The 24,383-nt window shown below is 34.2% G+C and overlaps 2 protein-coding genes across 5 annotated transcripts in view; both read left to right on the plus strand.

The window, feature by feature from the left end:
- Positions 1-2,609: 2,609 nt before the first annotated feature.
- LOC132703622 (BAG domain-containing protein Samui-like) lies at positions 2,610-12,559 on the plus strand. Of its 4 annotated transcripts, none has more exons than XM_060672987.1 (4): positions 2,610-2,817; positions 9,723-9,940; positions 11,161-11,351; positions 11,417-12,559. In XM_060672987.1, exons 1-4 carry the CDS (start codon positions 2,776-2,778, stop codon positions 12,379-12,381), a joined length of 1,416 nt encoding a protein of 471 aa, XP_060528970.1. In that variant the 5' UTR covers positions 2,610-2,775; the 3' UTR covers positions 12,382-12,559. The 4 variants fall into 4 exon arrangements, with proteins under 4 accessions (XP_060528970.1, XP_060528971.1, XP_060528968.1 ...); XM_060672988.1 differs by having other exon boundaries at positions 2,611-2,817; positions 9,738-9,940; XM_060672985.1 differs by having other exon boundaries at positions 2,612-3,415.
- A 1,743-nt stretch (positions 12,560-14,302) lies between these two features.
- The window catches only part of LOC132703615 (A-kinase anchor protein 200), a 143,860-nt gene continuing 133,779 nt past the window's right edge, over positions 14,303-24,383 (plus strand). The window contains exon 1 of the mRNA XM_060672977.1: positions 14,303-14,434. The gene's annotated coding sequence lies outside the window, so the exon portion shown is untranslated. The remainder of the gene's footprint in view (positions 14,435-24,383) is intronic.

Here is a 24,383-nt window from a genome sequence, read left to right on the forward strand (position 1 = left end):
ATAAGATATAGGGGTTCCGTTAAAAAAAAACAATTTTTTTTAAACAAAACAAAACCATTTAAAAAAAGCTGACTGCGCCACTGAAATCTATATCTGATGCGCCATTCACTTGTCCGATATTTCATAGAATACCCCATATACGAGGGGTGCTCCAAAACTTATTTCCAAAATCACCCTGTATTTTAAAAACTAAGCAAGTCATGAAAATTTTGTTAACGTCATTTTTCGCTTCACACAAAAGCACCAAAAGTACTAACAATAGACGTAATCCTCAGTTGCGACCAAAATGGGATACAGTGTACTGTTGAATTTTTTGAGGCTTAAAGTTAATATAGTTTTTTTTTTCAATAAAGCTGCTGTAATTTTTGCGGGAAACGTTGTTATTATTAGTTGCGAATGGGATTCAGATGAGCAAGATACATTGATTTCGCTATCTTGATTAGTTTTTGATGTGGATATATATATATATATATATATATATATATATATATATATATATATATATATATATATATATATATATATATATATATATATATATACATACATCTTCATCTTGAATTTGAATGTCTTTAATTTAAACTTCAATATTGGTTTTATTGTCGACCTCGGTGCCGACAATTTTTTTTTTCAAAGTTAATTTACTAACTTTAGCTAGAAGTTTATCCTTTTTAAATTCTTCTCATTTTTCTTGTTTTCTCTTATTAGCGTCACTATCATAAATTCATTTACAGATAATCAAAAATACATTTCCATTGCTTAATTAAAGGAATCATTCCTAATTGGTAATTAAAAAAGGGTTAAGCTAAATTTTCGCTTCCCTTATTGTTGCGAAATTGTGTATACATTACGAGTATATGATGAAATACACTTTACCCTAAATAATTTCTTTTAGTTTAGTTCGATTCTTCTTTAAGTCTTTAAATACGCGAAAACAAGTGATTAAACTACCTATTTTACTATGACAGTCAATGAAATAATTCTAAATAAAAAAGTTCCTATTTCTATAGTCGGTACGATTTGTGATGGTATAGTCAGCAATAAAATGCCAGACAATAAAATAGATCGTACATCTTGTTTCCACTTATACTGCAACAGATGTTTTTCCGCCCTAAATGTCTATCTGGTTAGTGCATTACAGCCGCCACTAAAGATCACGATTATATTACTTAGGACTAAGAAAGACAGAATCAGTTGTACTTGGCATTGATTAATTTAACTGGCCCATGTTCAGAGATGGATTCATGTATTTTCTATGTAATAATAGATCGGGGTGTTCCTTAATGATATACGAATATTTAAGTAGGTGAATCTACACGAAAAAATTATGACAATTTGTTAAATAAACCATTATACGAAAAGTCTATAAATAACAATAACAATAGCATATAAATTGAAAACAGTAACTATACAAGTAAACTATATTTAGTTTGCATTTGAGATGAAATATCTTCAATATCAGGGCTAAAATTGAAACTGTTACTCCAGAGAATGATCTATATTAACAACAAGTGGTGGTAACGTTATATCAAGTGTATTCTCTTTTTCCCAGTATTCTTTTATTATATTTTCTGTATGTGTTATACAACTGATCCAATTTTCTTTGTTAACTGTCTGTAGAGCTGCCTTCCAAACAGATACGACTACAATATCAAAGTGCCTTGCCTTACAACATTTTTATTAAAAAATAATTTGCGACACCAATCTTAAAATTTGATGATCCATTTCAGCTATTATTTCGTCTGTAGCATACGGCAAGTTTGTTTTGTAATTTTTGACAATTTTTAACAAACTTACATGTTAGACCTGGGTAATTAATCCACTTACTGCGGATAATTTCTTCTTTTCTTGTCGATGAATTTGCATTTGCAGCAGTTTTTTTAAAAATGCCACCCTGTTTTGTAGCGGAAACTATTGTAATTATCCGGTAATTGGTGTTATCTCTGTAGAGTGCACGACAACGGGGCGTAATAGATGAAGGTAAAGGAATGGCAAGAAATGGGTGTGTTTTCCCATCCTTAGTATACGAGTGGAAGCAGGTAAAATACTGAGGCAACTTCTGGCTTGATTTTATGACCGACTATGCCATCGCAAATCGTACCGACTCTATATCATACTTTCAGAAGAAATACAAAAAAAATGTAGCAGTGTAACAGGTTGCTTATGCGTTTGCTGATATAAACCAACTAAACTTTCAACTATTTCACGTCGGAAAAATATCAGTGTGCAAATTCCTAAAAAGCGGCCGCTTGGATCTCAGTATCATAGATTTAAAAAAATCTTGGGCACTTGCTCTAATGCTAATGTTAAGAATTTCTTTTGAGCATTTTCTCTTGACCGTACTTATAAACACCTTTTCAGAAAATTCAGATACTGCCACGGGCCGTTCTTATTTGAACACAGTACGGCTTCTCGAACCTCAGTCCACAGCTTCATCTACTTCGTAATTCCAACTCAAACGGAATGCCACAAACGAGAAATGGAAATGTTTTTGTCTAATTCCAAAGGTGCAAAGTTGTCTTACTGCTTATTATAGACCATTTAATTGGCCAGGCAAACACGACAAACCAAACCCAATTCTTTGGATGGCACTTTGCGGTATTTAAACTGGTTGTGTGCGCATGGTTAAAAATAACACTTATTTCATTCTAATTTCGCGTCGAACGAAACGAGTTTTCTTAAATCAAGTGCGAACCCGTCAAATACCATAAAGCAATCGAGCGGAATCTCGGAAATATTTAAGTGTCGGACGTATGTGCCTGATAGTAACCTACGATGGGTACCAGAGAAAATAACGGCGAACCGGGAGCTCATCAGGTCAGAACGGAGGTTTGAGAGGTCACCTGCTTGATTAATCTGAAGATTTTGTTTTGCCATCGAGTACTAACCACTCGCCAAAAGCGCTAATCATTATTAGATATACGGCTATTATTAGCCAGGATTATCACCTGTTGTATGGAAAAATACCACTTGTAAATACATCTTAATTGCCAATCAAATGTTGTTCGTTATTTTTATAGACAACAGTCATTTGGATAACGCAATGAAATAAAATAATAAAATAAAAGATGGGCGATATCTGCAACCCGATCGTGTCCCAACCTATTTAGTTGTTGCTGTTCGTAAACGTCGCGTCATTTCATCTATTCCGCTCTCGTGTTTGTTCTCGAAATTGTTGGGAAGTCGCTAGAAAGTTCGGCGTGGGTTTCGTCGGCATATATAACAAAACGGACCGACGCGTTTACGTTAAAATTGGAATAGACTGCGCCGAGTGCGGTAATATAGTTTGCGGTGATTGTGATTATATTGTGATGCGACCATGTCCGCCGTGGAAACCATAAGAGACATTCCGGTAATAATTGAGCACAGAAAGCCGTACGTCGAAAAGATGGCAACGGACGCCAATCACGACGATGTAAGTTTTCAAAAATCGCAAAAAAAAATCCGCGACCAAATTATACCACAATGCCAAGTGGGACTAATATAAATAAGTCTTCAAACTAAATGTACACACTAGGGTGCTTCAAAGAAAAATTTATTTTTGTGTTTAAGCTCTTACCCTCTCAAATGTTTCTTTTTGATATAAAAAAAATTCTCACCAAAGATGAGCCCTGTAGCTCAACTCTAAGGGGTCGCTATTTTTATTTTAGTTTCAGATTCAATTACTGGTATTCCCGTCTGCCAACCATATAACGCTATTATTAAAATCATGAAAGTTTATCGAGAGTGGAAAGTTTTGAAAAAAAAAATAAAAAAAGGAATACTCAGAAACAAAAAATTACGGAGCAAAAATCGCCTTGAGAATATGTTTGATATATCTAATCATAACTCGGCTCATTTTTTAACAGAAGCTCACTCTAAATATTTAAATGAAGAATGGAATGGAAACGTCAAAGGACATAGTATTTTTTAACTTCTGCAAACTTAGGAAGATTCGACAGGGACTCTAATAATGAAATTTAGTAATTTTTAAATGGCTGTATTAATCTTCTTTTAAAGATAATTGTACTTTTTTATACGGTTTTGAAATGCTTAAAGACTCAACTTTAACAATATAAATTGTTTTTTTGTAAAAAATCGCGTACATTATATGTAAATTTAATTTTAGTGAAAAACTAAAATAAAAATAGCGATTCCTTAGAGTTGAGCTACAGGGCTCATCTTTGGTGAGGATTTTTTTTATATCAAAAAGAAAAACATTTGAGACGGTAAGAGCTAAAAAACACAATTAAAATTTTTTTTTGAGGCGCCCTAATACACACCGTGGTCTAAGATAATTTTTTTTTATAGGAATGAATTATTTTTTAATTTCAATTTTGTCTTTTCCCTTTTGGCATTATTCCTTTTAATCGATAATTGGTAATCTGCAAGCAGCAGAAAATGACTAAAAGGATTTGGAAAATGAAGTTTATTATGTTGATTAAGGACGAAATGTATTATAGTTAGTCTGCACGTAAACATTTTAGGGCTAATAAATTAAACGAGTCCAGGGTAGTAGTAAGGAAGTTGAAACACAAAATATAAGTGTATTCTGTTGTATTGTTTGCTGTTGACATTTGTGGATTTATCTTGTAACTTTGTAGGATTCAAATCGCATTGATACGGTGTTAGTTACTCTTTGAAATAAGTTTTTATCAAAAGATTTGATTCTTAAACTTCTTAACTAGTTGTTTTTTGTATGAATATCTTCCAAATAAAGGTAATTTTGACTAAACAACTCTTGCCTTTTTTGCCGCCGATCGTTGGTAGTTGTTTAGCGAAAATGCCGTGATGGCTGGCATAAAGTACTACGCTGACTGGTGGGCTATTTGGAAGAACAGAATTTTTTACCCAATTTTCAAAAACTTCAATTCTCCTGACCAATCTTTAATCTTTAATCTTTTTGGCTGAAAGCCGCAGTGCATTGAGATTTTTGCCTCATTTTCTTTATAATGTCATGGATGTCGAACCAAATCTCATATAAATAATATATATTTGAGTTAAATATCCATCAATCAATTTAATGCTTGTCAATACTTTTGTCACAGTTGTCACAGGCTCAGTGAAATTCCTAGTCTCCTGAGAAAGTGGGAGCCTGCATTGGTGGAGGTAGTTGGTTGAAGGACGCGAATGTTATGTCGTGCATTAAAAGAAGGACCACGAAAATTAAGCTGATGCAGTAGCTTTTCTTGGCGAATAACTCTATAAACTGTAGATTTGCTCACTCCGGTTCCCACTGTCATTCGTTTTGTGCTTATTTCCGGGTTGTTAGCTACTTGGACAAAAATTTTCTCTTCCATGTGTTGAACTGAGTTTAGGTTGATACTAAGAGCAGAGCACATATAGTACTTATTTCAATTACTAGTGCTGATTATTCGGATCATGCAATCGATACTAATGTCAGAGACACACGAAGTATCCTGTCGCAAATAACCACACCGGCACTGAAGGGCAGCAACACGCGACAGTGCAATAAACAGGAGGTCATAATATACTAAAGGGCAGAACACACATCGGTATATTGGTACTATGGGCAGAACAAACATAGTACTTATTGCAATCACCAGTGCTGATTATACCGATCGTGCAATGGACACTAAGGGCAGAGACACACGAAGTATTCTGTCGCAAATAACCACACCGGCACTGAAGGGCAGCAACACGCGACAGTGCAATAAACAACTTTTAAAATAGTTCAAAGAGAAAACACACCAGTATTTAACTAAATTCCTTAGGTATAGTTTATAAAAAAAAAATGAAACCGATCAATAAATAAATCATTTGGTACTTTGGTATTTTGGCCAATAAAACGAAACCATCATGAAATTCTGATACTATACTCGTGACAACACTCACCTTTAAGTCTTAAGTCAAACAATAACCCGCAACCCTCGAATGCACAGTTAACCGAGAAACGCCGGAAAGATATTTCTTAAAATGTTACTGCCCCCCAAAACTATGTTTATTGTAAAATGACGCCCTTCTACTAATCGATGTTTTGACAGAGCGAGGGGCGAGAAATGCAGTTTTAAGAAAACATCTGGCACTCAAGTGGTTGCTTATTGCGTAGTACGTACAAAAATGTTATAGGGTAGCTTAAAAACATATATGCGTCTTACATATGTTTGAACACTTAAGCTATAACTGTAGAAATCCGTTTTCACCCCCGTTTTTATCAGGTTTCTCATTCTTCTATTGCAATAATTTGGAAAACACGGGGCAAAATCGAAAGTTATGCAACCAGTGGTAGCTCCAATATAGCGACCAAGAAAATCAGAAAATCAAATTACGAAAATATTGATCAGGCTTTACTTAAGTGCTTCAAAATTCAATGAAGGCGCGACGTGCAAATTAATGGGCCAGCGCTGCAGTTTAAAGCCAGCGGCTGGCTTCAAAAGTGAGAGTGCAAATTTTCAAGCGTTCAGTAGCTTATCTACAAAGATCTACAAAGATGGCACTCTAAATCTTGGTGAAACTGGTCTATTTTCAAAATGAAACAAGACTATGAGACTTAAAGGTGAAAATTGCAGTGGCAGAAAAATACTAAATAATCGAACAACTCTCCCACTAGCAGCATATGTGGCAGGGGCAGTTCTGTTTTAAAACTATAAACCCTTGCCTTGTAACATATGAAAACAACACAAAAGCGTGGATGACAGGCTAGCTGTTCGAAAAGCTTGTTCGCAAATTTGATTTAAAGTTTACTGCACAAAAGAGAAAGATTCTGCTTGTACTGGATACTTGCACAGCACAGATATTCTCTGTGGGTGTCTGAAGCTTGGAACCATGTTACGCAGGCTTTACGTAGATCCTCAAATTCTGAAAAATGATTTTCAGTTGGCCAAAACTCGTCGGGAAAAAGCTGAAAATGTTCCACTTTATGAATAGACTGGAAACATACCCACCCTAAATGATAGTAAAGGCGATTGGAGAAATTTCATCAAATTGTCGAATTGTCCAAGATGTAATGAACGTTGCTCACAATATTGAAGATGCAAAAGAAGATATAGCCTATCCACCAACAGCTAAAGAAACTCTGAATGCAATCGAATGCACTAGAAAATATTTTTCTTTTCACAGCGAACCTGAAAATGATGTAACAATCATTTTACGGCACGTTTTTTAACATCAAAACTTTCCGACATAGCAATATTACAGAATTTTTTGAATTTAATACCTTAACAATTTTGTTTTGTTCTGGTTGTGATCATGTAGCCTCAAAGATATTTGCATTAAAGGATTTACATTAATGACCATTTGAATATATTGTTAATATTTAGACGAGTAACCTGTTATAACGACGTAATTTTCCAGGTTCCAACGATGTCGATAGCTACTGTAATATAATGCAGTTTGCATTCAGGTAGAATTCCTTTATATAATTAAATCAAAACATTATATGTACCAGATTTTAAGTAAAAGAAAGTTGAGCCGGGAAACTTTCTTAATCAAGTTGATGAGAAAAAAATACTGATGACGGGGCAGTGCCTGGCCAAACTGCAATGACGAAAAGGTAAACATTTAAAAGATACCAATTCGAACACTGCTGTCGCAACCTAAACCGCACGCAACGCCATAATCGGCGAAGAAACGTGTTTTTTCATCACCTGGAAGTAGCAATGTTAATTATGACTCTCTGAATCACTCGTTTTTGACGAATTCTGTAAACGCAGTCGTACGTGTGATGTTTTTTTGTACCGTTTCCAGCTGTTGACTTCAGTATTTTGCGCATTCGCCCCAGATTTTTTTCACTCGTCGTAATTAAATGTCGAACAATTAAAACCTTCGAGAAGTGACTATTCATTTTTACCATATATGGCCAGTCTCGAAGCGATCGACGTGGTGGGCGTCCTTCTAACCGCAGGTACCGCGACCATATAACCAAATTATAAGGCGTTTCGCAACTGTGACTATATACGGGGTAACCAATTTATCGTTTTGCTTTACCCAGTTACTGGGTACGGTTTGATGATGTTTGCTTTATACATTTTCCTTAATAAAATAGCGAAAATTTGTCGTTTTAAGTGATTAGTAGGACTAGTAGGACCTATGAAAATACATACATATATTTATTAAAATATGAGCCCTTCCATTATTACAGTCATATTACTCACGATGTTTTGAAGGACACGTTTTGTCCCGTTTAACAATTTACATCACAGAATTTAAAAATTCTGCGAAGTTAGAAACTGCGTTGTGGCAATTTTTTGTGGGAGCGTTTTTTGCGTCAGCCATGGCTCCCTGTAACCATAAATGTCTTATACAGGGTTAGTCAAAAATCGCACAACGGCTATCTTGTTTTATTTTGTGAGAAGCTTTTCTACATCTACATCAATATTGGTTTTAGTGTCGAGCTCGGTGCCGACGGTAGTTTTTTTAATAAATTGGTTAATCCGCGAACTTTAGCTAGAAGTTTCTCCTTTTTCAATTCTTCTTCTTTTTCTTCTTTTCTCTTTTTAGCGCCACTATCATAAGTTCGCTTAGACATAACTAAAAATAAATTTTCATTCCTTAATTATAAGAATAATACCTAAACTAAACGTTTTCTTCGATTATTTTTGCGAAATTCTGTATACATAGGTATACGAGTATATGATAAAATACGTAAAATACTACGTAAATAATTCAATTCTTTTGCTTTTCCTAACTAACAGAAGATCAAGAAGCGGTAAATATACCTCCGACTTACTTCTCCAACGGAAAATAGATTTTCTCTGTAAGGAATTGGTAAACGTTAAAAATTGGATAAGCGTTTGTTGATTGCTATTGCATTGTATTACATTTAGATGAATTACATTGCTCTCATTTTAAAATGTCATTACCATCATTGACTTCAATTCTTGATTAAATCTTTCAGTATTGATGATAATTTATTTATATATTGACAATTTAGGCATACAGTACAGCACAACATTAATTGCATTATGCAAAATAACAGGCAAAGACAAGTTTATATTTGAATTAAGGTGTCCTGTATCGTATTATATCCGAGAAAATATTTTTTCATCCAGCATTTAAGAAATTTAATAATTGTAACAAAAATATCGATATAAAGAAAATAGTTATGAAAATTAAATATGTTTTGTAATCTGGTCATTGAAGATTTATGTTCTATATTGGTTTGATAGTGGTCAATATCAAATAGAGCCCTGTCCCTTGCGTTCTGCCTTGATATTGTTTATGACGCCTTAACAGGTTTGTTAGCATTCTTTTACTTTGGTGAGTTAGAACTAGATCATCCCAAAATTAAACAGAATTTTAGTATATTATGCAACAAGTTTTATAAATGACGTTTAAGTCCGAAAGGAGCGCAGCGGAACGAGGGTCGGAAGAAGTTGCTATATTTATACTTTTTCGACGATTGTCAAAATTAAAAATTAAAACGAAATTTTACTTAACGGCTAACCTACTTCATTTTAATCGTAACCAAATTTTTCGTTGAGTGCAGAAGACATGCAGGACTATCAGAGCTCAAAACACTCAAAATACCGTCAGTGTTTTAAATTCCATTTGATTGCTTCCAACCCGTGACTAAAATACCGGAAGCGTTCAAATTGCTTTAAGGCAGTATGTAATGAAGCTGACGTGTTAAAGGGACTTCTAAATTTGGAAATGTCACCTTGTATTGCCACAATTGGTTCGGTTACAATATGTTTTGCTTTCTATATGGGAACAAAGCGCGGATTTTATTTTGATTTGAAATGCTAAGTGTGCTATTACGGCAGGTTAAAAATGAAATACAGATGTTGATTTTTCAGCGGAACTTTCCATTCGATAGACGTGGTAGAACAGAGGGCAGTTTCCGAGATCAACTTGAAGATCTGGCACAGCGTCATCCCCAGTTCGCCGAACATTTGCAGGGGTTCCCAAGAAGACATACCAGGGATGACGAAGAGTTCTTCAAGAGATTCGAGAGACCATTCGGCTCGCGCTTTGAGGGATTTGGATCACCATTTGATAGGTCAGTTTCTAATTGCTTGTATCTTAAAAATCATCGCGGAATTCATTTAAAATAGGCCTTATGATATTTGTGTCCAATGTGCCAACAAATTAGCTTCGGCAAAGACTTCTTTTTTTCTTAACTTCTATCAAGTTCTTGTCATTATGCAATCAAGATGATCGTTTACCTAAGCTTAGTGCTTGCGACTCATCTGTACGTTTCTCCATCTGCTGCCTATCTCCTTCGCCAATTTTTAAAATCGACTCGTCTGATTTCTAGTGTATAGCGTTCTGGAGCTTTGAGTAATGACGGATTTAAAATTTAGAGTAAATAAAAGTAAAATGTAAAAGTAAATGGTTCTTTAGTCAATCCAGAGGGACAGGCAACTCTTCCAGACCATTAATTTTGTTTTTCATTAATTTCTTACGTTAAATTAGATTTGTGCGTATGCGCCACGAATGTCAGTTTTGTCTCTTATATTTCAAAGTCGACTTTTTGAACTTATAATTCTAAAATCGATCGTTTACAACTGAAAATAATCCTGCAGCTCAACTGTTGTATGTTTAGTAGATGGTAAAATTTTAACTCGGGTCGTCTAATGACGTCGAGGTGCACAATGTTGCCAATTTGCTACAGTTATTCGATTTAGCCGGAAAATTATACAAAATAGTAAAATTTTAGTTATATGCCAATATCTCCGATCCCAAAAAATGCGCAATGATGTAGTTAAAAAATGCACATCATTTTAGTTTTTCTTTTGAATCTAATGCATGAACTGCACATAATGGGTTAAAAATGAAATCAAATTTTCAAATTTGTTAGAGAGGTTTTTTTTTCTTCAGTACAAAAGTAATAAATATGCCACCACGTGTTTATTTATATTTATTTATATCGCAATACTATGACAGTGGTTTAAGGAGTATACAAAAGTATAGCGGCACCCAAGAAATGATAATTGAATATTTGGCAATAAGGGCTGAATAATTCTATAAAGAACTATGATTGCACCAACTGACAATTTTAGTATGGATGGCATCATGTACTAAATAAGTAAACTCCAGGATTGCCGAAAAGAAAATTATTTATTATTTACTATAAAGAATAATTTGGTACGTGAGCGTTAGTGTTTTACCATAAAACAGCCAGCAGTTTCTAAATTATGGGAATGACTGTCGGCAATCTATTAATAAATCAATCAAGACTATTTGTTTGTTCTTTACCAAACACTTCATACATTACAGAGAGGATTTTGATTGCGAACCGCAGCGGTACCAACAACAATCTTATCCGGGGTACTATCCACAAGAGTATCCGCAACAGTACCAGCAATATTCTCAACCTCCGCAACAGGAAACTGTTTTTTATCCAGAACGAAGAACCATTTCCACTCAGACTGAACCTGACTCGGCGACTTCCATCGATAAAGAAGCCAGTGAGTATTTACATTAAAACTAGAAGTAAAGGTCGGTAAAACTCTAGACGCGACTATCTCGACAGATCAACCAAGCAGGGCTGGGCAAACCACTCCGATTGATTCCAATCAAGCACAGTCTACCGGCCAGTATGCGAATGAAGAAATACCCACAGAACAACAAAGATTCGTTTCCTCGGTCAATATCCCCGTGGGTTCGCCGAAATCAGAAGATAATGCCGGACAAGCAGCATCCGAAAGGGTGATCCCTATTCGCATCGAGGGTCGTGCCGATTCACAAACTTCAAAAAGTGGAGTCCCACCTGAAAAAAATTTTGGTCAGCCGCAGCCCCGACCAGTTCCTGAACAATCCGCTAACAATGAAGGTCAAGAGCAGTGCCCTGAAGCTCAGCAGCTGCCGCAGCAGATCCAGAAACAGGTCCTATCCCCTATCGAACAGATCCAGTTAATTCAGCAAGATATTGCCAAGCTATTGAAGCAAGTGGAAGCTTTTGCTGGAGTCTATAAAGACAAAAACTATCTCTATTTGGACGAAATGCTGACCCGCAATCTTCTAAAGTTGGACAATGTCGATACACAGGGTCAGGATAGTATCAGAAGTGCTAGAAGGGACGCCATCAAAGGCATAGAAAGGGCAATTGGCGTTTTGGAAGCGAAAGCGACGGCCGCCGTTTCAAAATGCAAGAAAGTAGACGCCCAGCCCATGGAAACTGAAGCAGTTGAGAATCAAGAATTAAGCAAGGTTGAGAAAGAAGCTGTGCAGAAGGACACTTCAAATATCAGCGAGAATACTGATGAAGCCAAAGAAGAATCCACGGTTATGGACGAAACGGTTGCGTTGGAGCCGCACAGCAACAAAATGGAGGTGGAATGCTCACCGAAAGAAGAGAATGATAGCAAAGATGTCGCCGACCAGGAGAGCGCGTCGGCAGAAGTGAAACCAAAGGAACTTTGCGACAAGAAAGATAAGAAGAAATTAAAAAAGAAAAAGGAGAAAGATGATACAGTGAACGTGAAAAATGTGCAGTAGAGAGGCATCGCCGCTTAATATGTGGATAAGTATTATGTTTTATTTGTTTTCGTTTTGACTGCATTAATGTAATGTATGTATGTATATTGAATTAACTTATTTCTTGCGCGTAAAAAATTTACCCTTTACGATTAAAATATTTGTAAACGCCACTTTTCATGTAAAATAAATGAGTATTCGTGAAAATATTATGTTTTCTTTTTTGACAATTTTCCTCTTAATGGTATAAGGTCTAATGATAGGTTTCTATATAAAGATGTTAAGGTCCAAATTTGGGGAGAGTTGGCCTGTCTTTCACTGAGACTCGAAGGATCTTTTGTGACTCCCAATAACCATATGGGTTTACCTAGCTTCATCTCTCAACTTCTTTTTTTTTTCAAAGAAATTTATTCAGAAGTCTTACAGTCGTCCTTACACATTATACAAAGATATAACTCGAAATTGGTAATTTAATATTGGAAAGAAAATAAGGGTGTTAACAAACATTTACATAATATTCGTGAAAAAATTGTTTTTTTTGTAAAATCTTCCTTGCTAGGTTTCACATAAAGATGCTAAGCTTCAAATTTGGGAGAGATGAATTGGCTTGTCTGTCACTGAGTCCAGAAGGTTCTGTTGTGACTCTCTCAATAATCATAAAGGTTTACCTAAGTTAATTTCTTTGATTGAATTTTTTTTTCAAAGAAACTTATTTAGAAGTCTTACAGTCGTTTTTTCATTTTCCAAATCGGTAAAGTACTGGTCTAGGAATTTAATCTTGGAAAGAAAATTAGAACGTTAACAAACATTTACACATATATTCGTAAAAAAATATATATATATTTTTACTCGTCCTCATAATGGTATAAGGTAGGTTTCCATACAAAGACCTCTAGCTTCAAATTTGGGAGAGTTACGAATTGGCCTGTCTAGTTACTGAGACCCAAAGGTTCGGTTGTGACTCTCTGTCTCTGAATAACCTCAAAGATTTACCTACGTTCATCTCTCTGGTTTAACTTTTTTTTTCTAAGAAATGTATTTAGAAGTCTTACAGTCGTTCTTACATACTATACATGGCTATAAATCCAAATCGGTAAAGTCTATGAATTTAATCTTGGAAAGAAAATTAGGACATTAACAAATATTTACACATATTTTCCATATAAAGATGTCAATCTTCAAATTTGGGAGAGTTATCAATTGGCACGTCTGTCACTCAGAGGTGTATACCAAATAAAAAGGCTATATAAATCTTATGACATTTTTTCATTCTTTGTGAACATTCTATTATAAGCAAAATCACTTTTAAACACCTCTTGAACTAAATTCCCTGCAGGTAATTAATCAATACAGCCGCGGTACACTTTGACAAAACTTTGGCGAGCATATATGGCATAGCATTAACATCACGAGCAATTCTGTTCCCTCCCCGTATCTTTACGTTAACGAAGCTGTTCCAATGTTACCCACAATTTAAAAACTTAAGTACGAAGTTGGCTACAACTTTTTCTGATAAAATTGTTTAGAACCGAAATAAATCCGTAAATTTTTTTGTTAGGTTTTAGTTACTCTTTCATAGATGGCAGCATTCATTTTCTTTCGAAAGATTTAAAATTCCCCGCCCTCGTTTTTTCGGGGTGGCTAACTCCTAATCTGTTTTTTCATCTTCCTTCCTGGCTATTAAAAATTTGAATTTTTAGGTTCTAAATTTCCAATAGCTAACGGTTGGAAATTAAGCGCGTCTAATTATCCATACCAAAAACTTAAAAATATATTTTTGTGTGCCACTATAATGCCACACTAGACATCCAAATTCGAGCCTCCAACCACACCCTGCCGAATTTTCAACCCACAGTTTAGGGTAAATCTGGTCCATGTTGGCAATACTTTTGGCGTCTGGTCGAAAATCCACCAATACGACGCCAGTATTTGTTTCGGAGGGGCACTCGCCATCTTGATTAGCGATTGTGCGCGATTCAGTTGTCGGAAACGTCTGTTGAGGTAGTGTAGTTCGGTGTGTGTTAATGCGTTTCGGGATAGCGCTGGCCATTTTAAAGGATTATCCAGTCCTTAGGTAAGTTTACTAACGACCAATCTATTAAACGTGGTCCCCATAGGATCCTACTTCTAAAATTTGTGAGTGTTAACGGCTGTAACGGTGTAGTTTTCTCGGAAACCAGTTGCCGGTTCCCAACTGTCGATTTTAAAACTTCTTTTTTTACATTTAACGATAGCGTAAAAGAGAGTGAATAACATATCATGAATGGTTTTCTGTGATACTTATTCTATTATTAATGCCGTTTATTCGCGCTTATTGTGGCTGACGCTGTTTCGAACAATTTCGAACAAAGAAAACGGTTATCGACAATTCATTCGCCACAAAGATATTTCGGACAGACGGAGCCAATCCATACACACGTCAGACCTAGGTTAGAGGCCTTAAGTGCAAGGGCAGCAGCTGGCCGTGTGAATAAACAAGCATGAGGGCAGAATTGTTGAAGAAACCTCAATAGCACACCCACGTTTCTGTCTTCGTCTATCTTTGTGCGTGCGAAATGAAACAGCACGATTTAACATTCCGAAAATTTAAATTATTAGGTGGTGATTCAATGCAAGTTTTTTCCGTATTTTTAAACAGTTCTTTCTATTGGTTGCTCTTATTCACTTACATACGTTATATGTATGTTCTTAAACAAAATTTGTTAATATTTTTGCAACAAAATTTGTTTAGTAAGTAATAAATTTGAAGTAATTTCTTTTCCATATACAGGATAGTTCGGATTTTCCCCCCGTATTGGGTTTTCGGAAACTATATAGATAAAAGGTACTAGAACGTTGGGGCATTGCTTAGCAATATTTTAAAACTCCAGGTGGTTTCGGGGATATTAGAGAGTAAGTCAAAATTGACGATTTTCTTTTCTTTTCAGGGGCACCTTTTTTCAGCTACATGATGACGCTTTCATGTTTGCCAAATTTGTTTTTTCATATGAGAGTAAATGTGCATTTTTTAAACAGATAGTGTGTTTGTTCTTATTTCATTTATGTATAATTTATGACATTGTGCGTTCTTGAGACCACCATTTAAAAAAAAACGCCCTCTTACTTGGCCTTTATTTTATTAACAGTTTTTATTTTATAACGGTATGACAGTTTTTGATAAATGATGTCAATCTGAACACAGTTTTAAAGAAAACGTTACGAAAAGTGCATTTCTTAAATAAAGAAACAAACCACACTTTATATTTAATAATAACAACATGGGAAGAGGGCAGATGTATTTTTATATATCCGGCACATTAGTAGTTAGACTGAGTTGACTTAAACACAAAGTCGATTTATCTGAAAAAATTTCATTTTGCGTTTGTTTTATATGAAATTAAGTTTTGTTTGTAAGCCAACTTGCTTTTGATTCGATATTCCATCCTATTGAAATAAGTTAAATTTCAAATGTTCATTAATTTTAAATATTGTTTTATCTTACTGTGGTTAAATTAATATTTCAGTTAATTTTTCAAAGAAACTTCTACATCCTAACGTAATACTATTTACATTTCGGCTGAATTCCTCTCTCATGTTATCCCTAATTTTCTTAAAATATCCCAACATATCTAAACCTCATCTGCCTATAAAATTCTTCGTAAATTTAGTTCTTCTTTATTCCGGAGAACTTATCATACGCGTAAAGAAATATACCAAAACGATATGAGTTCTATCCTAAAATCTTGAAATCAAAGCTGAAAATCTGCCTTTATGTACTACCCAGAACAACATTCAAAAATTTGAAAAGCTAGAAATACATAGGTGTGGTAATATTCCGGAAATATCCGAAATGGCTCGGATCCGTGGGACAAGAAATTCTTAGGTGAAGTGGCGCTTCCCGCAAGCTAGATTGGTGTATGATTGGGTATTTTACAGAAGGGAGTAGAAAAAATAATAAACAAATTTATCTAAAAAAATTCCAACATGTTTAGATTTCAAGTCAGTAACCAATAATGCTTTACAATACTTACACCACGTAAGCATAAGTATGATAAAATTAAAGTGACTTTATATTTCTGGGATATCATTCGTCGTTTGTTAAATTCAAAAAACGCACTTGCGAAGCTCATTTAAGATACTAGGAATAAGATAAGGTTATAAAAAACATATATGTAGAAAATTACTCAATTACTCAAGTTGACAAAAAAAAATAAGAAATAATATTTTGAAAAAACAATTCAAAAGTATTTTTTTCAAAATGTATGGAATTAATAAAATTTTTATTTATTAATTTAACCCAGCCAGCACAGACATTCATAATGCTCTTTTCCACTTTTTGAGAAAATGTTTCAAGTGTATTTTTTATATTTTAGTTTTTTTTTACGACGGAACAAAAAATTTTTCCATAGGGCCTATTTTTTTTTTAATTTGTGAAACCTGGAAAATAATTTAGAAATCTGTGAAATCTTTATGAAATTCGTGAAATCTTGAGCGAAATCTGTGAAATCTGGTGCATCAATTTGAGATAATGATTTGCTCCTCGTTTCTGTTTTTGCATTATGCTCACATTAAATTTTGGCAATAAATTTTGGTTTTGCGATTGTCAGGGTAACATGGTTTCGTGGCGAAATAGAGAACGAAACACCATTTTCTAAAAAGCTCAAAATTATTTGTTCCATATTATAAAGGAAATGGTATGCGCATTATAATCAATTTTTTGTCTGTGTCTGTTTCATCTCTGCGGGCGGGCCACTTTGTTTGAGACAGACATACATTGAGCAGACGCCATTGAAATCAATACAGAAGCTGAAAATACGTTACATTAAACATAAACGTGCAAAAAAATCATTTTCATTTTTAATGAGATCTGGACTTTAAGAGTAGCTGAGCTCAATTACCTAAAATGTTGACCTTTACATTTCGCAATATCTAACAAAATTTTGTTACAATCTTTTGTTTATTGGCATTGTTTATGCTATAATTTATAGTATACTATAGCATCCATCACCCGTCGCAACATAATGACGTTTATGTTAAGATATTAATTAGATATAACGCGTGAGTGGTTGTTCAATAATAGCAAAATTCTTAAAATTTTTAAGTTTTATTCAACGTTTCCATCACCATGTCGATTTTAATCAAGAATCTAAAATACATATAAATATTATATAAATTAAAATTTTATATAAAATATTTACATACCCTAGTGATATTTTCAATATATTAGGGAAGTACAAATATAAAATAACTGGCATGAATATTTTGACTTTGAAGTTTACGTGTATCATTAGTTGCTAAGAATCTATTAATTTAATAAGGGTATTAAAGTAAATTGATTTAAATTGCAAGTTACATGTTGGTTATTGCTGCATTTCTTTTATTTTTCCCATGATTAATAGTATGTTTGTAATAACCTCAAAACCTCAAAAGTTTGGAAATTGACAAAACCCAAAGTATAACGTCGAGACAACTAACCCGAAAAGGTTTTTTTGCGTTTATTGAATGGGTAATAATGAAAATAATAGCGGCAATCGGTCTAAAGTGTCAAAACTGTCAGTTTAAAAATTGAAGACTGTATTGTTTAAGTCAAATCGAGTGGCAAATCGCCATCCAAATTGGTGTACCAGATTTCACACAACCATGTGATTTCACCGGATTCAGATTTGACGGATTCTATAAAGATATCACAGATTTCTGAAAGATTTTCCAAATGTCTTCCGGATTTTGAAAAATAATTTAAAAAAAGTATTAAGTAAAAGAGATATATAAAAAATACCTTTAGAAGCTTTTATTTCGAAATGTGTCAAGGAGTGTTGTCAGTGCTTTTTATAAAACTTCTGGATTCCTCCTGCGTCGGTTTTTGTCAACACGAACTAGCTAACGTTTCGTCAATCATCCTGTTGGCTTCTTCAGAGGTTGACTGAAACTGGCTTGCATTTTACTCTGTACCTGTTTTTATATTGTTGAGGGTGGTGGGGGGCTAAATGAGCGGCATAAACACCGTGTCCGATAACGGATTCCTGTATTGGTGACAGGTAGAGACCTGAGTCACAGTTAAGATTTTTTGGATGCTTATAGATTTCTGTGAACTCGTTGGTAGAAGAATTGAATCCAGAAGTTTTATAAAAAGTATTACCGTAGCCTGTGGAAGTTTTTTTGAAAAATTAATAGTATTGTCAGTTTTAAATCAACAAATAAATTTATAAATTCTATAAATTTTCGAATTATTTTTGATTTTTGTTTTTTTTTTTCAAAATTTAGTTTCTTATTTAAGTATGCAATTTTCTTCAAGGAAATAGACATTTCAAACAGATTTACTTAGGAATTTCGGTTATTCTTAATTTTCTGTCTATATAAAAAAATTGTAATCAGAGACAAATCAAAACCATCAAATCTCAAAATTAAAAAAAAAGGGATGATTTCACAGAGCTGGTGCACCAGTTTTCATGTGTGATTGACCCTTCGAGTTACCTAAATAGTGTGTGGCTCGCTGAAATTTAAATCTTCTTGCTGCTTAAGTCCTAGTAGACAAAGTTGGTAATATGTTACTAGAAAAGAAATTTGCAATTATGGTTGGTGCGAGTTGTGATTTTATAATCGTCAATAAAATGCCGGACAGAATAAAATAGATTGTTTATCTTGTTTCCATTTATATTTTAACAGATGTTGTTCCACCCTAAATGGCCCTAAAAGGCATTACTTGAGAGTGAGCTAAACAGAATCAGTTGTACTTTAACTAGTACACCCATACCCAGGATGGATAATAGTTCGAGGTGTTCCTTAGATGAATCTTATGGTGTGTGTGGTTGTGGAATTGAACGTTCACTTTTTTGTGTCAATTGACCGAAATAACTTTAAAAATGCCATGAAATTTATATTGTGCCCGTGTGACCGTCGCGTCGCAGGGGTGGCCAAGTATATTTCTTTTTTTCTGAAATATTTCTAGAGTGTTGACCTTTTGTTGCAGTGTTGAATAATCATCTTTACTGTGCGTTTCAAAAAAGTTATTTTAAGAGAATATAACATGTCTCGCCGAAACTGGTATATGAAACTTTAATCAGTAGAGTACTTATTCAAAAAGAAGCTTTAAAAGAAACCTGTCTGTTTACAAAAACGCCAATATCGTCGATAAGGGATATTATTAATAGTGGAGAATTGAAGAAAAGGAATGGTAGTGATTTTCGAAACTCTCCGTATAGACAATAGTGATCAAGACCTAATAAAAACGAAAATATATTATCTCTGTCAAAGCGAAGTTCTTCTGAAAAACAAGCTAGAATAAGATAAAACCAATATAAATATAAGCCGTGCTATCCTCCATAGAATTGTTTGTAAAATGATACTTAAGTACAGCGAAAGGAAAGTAATAATGGAATTACACAGATTACACACTTCGAGATTTAAGCACCTTCAAGTAATTAAAAGATATAACTTAGACAACAAATTCATAATTTACCTTGATGAAACATGGTTTGATACACACGACACTGTATCCAAAGGACGGATTTCACTCAAAACTGTCAGATGAAAGTACCTTCAAATAAAGGAAAAAGCATCAGCATAATACACGTTGTGTCCGAAAACGGATTTGTCACAAACTGCTTGCTGTCGTCTGGAAGGAATAATTCTACCTTGGATTATCATGAGGATACAAGTGCCGAACTTTTTGAAAATTGGTTTCAAAACAAACTTCTAAAAATATTCCCAATAACAGTTTTATTGTCATAGATAACACAAGCTACCAAAGCCGTCTGCTACGCAAAATTCAAAATCTTAAATCCAGGAATATTTGTTAGAAAATTATATTATTTTTAAATCAGTTACAACAAAGCGCAATCTTTGGAAGTCCTAAACAAGCTGGGCATACTGTTTTAGGTCTTCCTCCATATTATTGCATGTTTAACCCCATAGAGCATTTGTGGAAATCAAAGGTCACAGCAGAAGATATTATTCCTACTTTAAGTCCCACTGTTATAAATTTGATAAAAAATGTAATTAATAACATACCAATTGGGCGCTGGAAAAATTAAGGACTCTTACATTTCTATACAAAACAACATAAATTCTACTATAATTAATCTTAATGACGACTGATAGTGACACAGAATTAAATTTATACATTTATAATAAAAATGTAAATATATTTAATGTTATGTTTTTCCTTAGCGTAATTTAATAAGATTATAAATAATAAATAAACAAAAATAATTATTTTTCCAAAACCCTTGAGAGTCCATCCCTAACGTTTTGTCTTTTAATAACTACCGGAGTTTTATTGCCGTCGGCAGGTAACTTCCATAATCGTGGACAAAAGCCAGCAGTGGAACCTATGGTACCGACTATAGCCTCATTTTCCCAAAAATTTACTTCCGAACCTCAACGGTTCATCTACGAGTTCAGTACGTTCAAAACGGACAACGGTAAAATGCCGTCAACATCTGCTTGGTGTAATTTCCACTTTCAGCACATTTTTCTAGGTGCGATTTTAGCCGCTACGTTGACACATGAAATTATCGCGGTGCCTTTAAAACGCGAAAGAATTCCTGTCGACGAATCACCGGCACATGCAAATACAAACGTTAAAATGGCAATTGGGAGAGAAAAGGATAATAAAAGTTAATCGTCAGTCACCGCGGCGGCGGATGGTTATGCCGGTGTCATTACGCTCTGCGAAGGATAAAAAGTATTTGTTGCTCTAAAAATAAACCACGACACCAATTGCGACTTCGACGTGAATGATAAAAATTTTAGCAAGTTTTAAATATTTTGAAAAATAATTAGAATATTTTTCCTTTCTGGTCTTATCATTGAAATGAGAGATATACGGGGTGTCCAAATAATGTATCTAGTGTGTCAATTGACCAGCCAATTGACGGTCACTTCTTTAATTGACTAGTTATATTCGATCAAAATGTTTTCAATAACATCTCGGAGTTGTAAAGTATCATCTATCATTATTGATAATAATATGTATTTTGTAATACATTATTATTCGTTTATGATGTCCACTTTACCAATAACCCTTTTCAGGGAATGCCCGAATACGATACTTAGGAATTCGGAAAATCCCAATAAAAATATCCACTCCATTTAGTTCTCAGACGCAACGGCGAAGTATCGCACAATATAAATAAATATAAATTTCATTGTATTTTTAAAACTATTTCGGTTGATTGACTGGTCAAAAAAAGTAGACCGGTCAATTCCACAACGCTAAGGGTGTCATCTTATTTATTATTTGTTTAAAAAAAATTAAATACAAAAGTTATAGATCTGACTAAAAGAAACAAATTAAAATTATTTTCAAATATACATAAATATGTGGAAAAGCAAACATATATTTTTTAATGAAACACCTTGTATATTAATCACCCATTGTCGTGGTTGTGGTCAATACCGAGTGTTTTCGGATTTATGGCCATTTTTTCTTCGTGTTTAACACTCTATATTTTTGAGTCCATTTGCGACAGCTGTAACTTTAATATGCCAGCATACTTCCATTAATTAATTGTATTTTTTTAGGTATAATATCATTTATCATTCATTGTATGATGGAGTATAAAAGAGGGTATCTATTGTTGGCATAGTATAATTCAACAATATATGTTTGATTTCACACACATTTATTGATCAATATTTTTAAATTGTTTGTTTTAGTCTTATCTATAATTTTTGTATTTAACATTTTTCTGTAAAGCAAATAATAGAGATGTATTACTTACACACACTCTTTGGACATCCTGTATGGAGGGAGTGGGGCTCCGCAGGGGTCAAATTTAGAACTCCTACATTTTTCGGTCAGATAAATTGTAATAAATTAATATACGCCGATGATTTAAAAAAATCTACCAGCCAGTTAATTTCAGCCAAGATTGCTTATTGTTTGATAGAACGTTAATTCTGTGCGTATCAAATCGGTGTCTGGTTGATCGATAGGATCTTGATGTTTCTAACTGTGCTTACCTCTTCCAGAAGGATTTACAGTAATACGTTTAATCATGTTACAAATGGAACTAAATTAAATCGTAAGTCAAATAATGATTTAGCTGTTGTTCTCGATTTCAAGGTTACGTTTGCACCTCATTAGAACTTATATTATTCTTATATGGGTCACTAATGTGGTGTCCTCACCTAGGTTGCGATCAACAAATATTGCCACGTCAGTTTGGCGAGTGTTCTATAGATGTTAGAAGGGATATTAGTTCCTTGCAATCTTTGTATGGCCTTTTGCATAATACTGTGAAATCCGAATGGCTCTTAGGCACAATAAAATTTTATATGACCCATCCCTAAGGCAAATGGAATATATCAGGCACCGGGTAAAGGCCAATTTTCCTTAGATACTCAAATCATAGTACGCTCACAGACAGCATTTACACTCTACAACCAAACGTCGTTCTTTTTTGTGTGGTCACCAAATTGTAAATTGAATTTAAGAAAAAAAAATTTACTACAAGTAGTCTAGCTTGAACTGCAATTAATATGTTGTCGGCGCAAGATTGAAGATGTGTTAAATCGACTTGTCCTCCGACATTAAAATTTACAACTAGACCGGTATGATTTGTGTGTTTTAATTGCATATAACTCAGCAGCCACTCTGGCAATATATTTCTTTTTTAAATTATTAAGCATTTTATCCCGCCCCCCAGTGTTTGGTTTTAAAAGAATTTTTAATGTAATATTTTTCTTTGTTCTCTTTAGTATTGTTTGTTTTTTTTGCCTGGTAACTTTTTAAAACATCATTAATTTGTTGATGATTCCAAGGCTTTGGTTAGTTGTTGTTTGCTCGTATTTTGCATTTAGTTGCTTATAATATTCTGATTCGTCTACCATGTTGTCTGTAATTTATTGAAAAAATCTATGAAATCTAGAAAACCGTAGACAGTGGTGATCAAAAGAGGAAGCTAATTTATAAAAAGCGTGACCTAAACACCCGATGATCTGATATTAATGAACAGGGAACGAAATCTAAAATAAGACTAGTATTAAAGTAAATCAATGAAAAATGTTCAACTTACCGTCTTCCATTATAGAAAAGTCCTGGTTGTTCATATTTATTATTAAACAGGTCAACTTCGCTTCAATCTTAAGAAGGTTCTTTTTACGCACCGGTATTTATTAAACATACCCCTCCACAAATTTCCCCCTCTCTTCTGCATATGCGAGTTAATACGAACCTAGCCGAATACGATTTATACTGCTTATGCGGACGCCGAAGATTTTACGCGAAAACCCGAATGAGAACGCATGCGCCAACCCGAATATAGTCGAATATTCAAAAATTTCCCGCCAACCCGAACATAACCGAACACACCGAATATACTAGAATACAGCCGAACATACCGGAACACACCCGAACATACCCGACTGTGCCCGAACATACCGGAACACGACCGAATACGCCCGAACCAACCCGAAGATTCAAAATTTTCACGCGCCAATCCGAACATTCACGAAAATTCAAAATTTCCCGCCAAAAGTGGCTTAGAATCGGCACTACTATACTACTGAAGTGAACATTACCAACGCACCACATGCGCAACAGCATAGGGTTGTGGAATTGACCGGTCAATTTTTTTTGTGTCAATTGACCGACATTCAAAAATTCTATCAAATGTATATTTATTTATATTGTGCGTTACCTCGCCGTCGCGTCGTTCTGGAAACCAAATGGAGTGGATATTATTATTGTGATTCCCAGAATTTCTTAAATTGAACATCACAGACTCATAATAGTTTATTATAAAATACATATTATTATTAAACACAGCCTGATTATACAAACATAACCTCAAAGCAATAAATATTATAATTATCATTTTTATACTATTGTGACACAAACTTTTGTATCCCAGCAAAAACTATGAACTACATAGATGAATAAAAAATATAAATTGGGACAGCAAAACCGACAAAACACACTGTAACCATACGCCTATACACCAAATATGTTCATGAGGTTGCACAGTTCTAACAACGACTTAGGGAAAATGATATTTTCCTAGGTAAATGACTCTTAAATAGAAATTATTTTCATGAAGCCA

Source organism: Cylas formicarius, unplaced genomic scaffold, assembly GCF_029955315.1.
Source record: "Cylas formicarius isolate icCylForm1 unplaced genomic scaffold, icCylForm1.1 PGA_scaffold_6__28_contigs__length_40554024, whole genome shotgun sequence".
NCBI classification, from domain to species: Eukaryota; Metazoa; Arthropoda; class Insecta; order Coleoptera; family Brentidae; genus Cylas; species Cylas formicarius.

Coding starts and splice junctions, on each gene's coding strand:
- LOC132703622 (XM_060672985.1), top strand. CDS start 3,320: ATGTCCGCCGTGGAAACCATAAGAGACATTCCGGTAATAATTGAGCAC. Junction 3,416..9,722: donor CGGACGCCAATCACGACGAT/GTAAGTTTTCAA, acceptor AATGAAATACAG/ATGTTGATTTTTCAGCGGAA. Junction 11,352..11,416: donor TTCCATCGATAAAGAAGCCA/GTGAGTATTTAC, acceptor CTATCTCGACAG/ATCAACCAAGCAGGGCTGGG.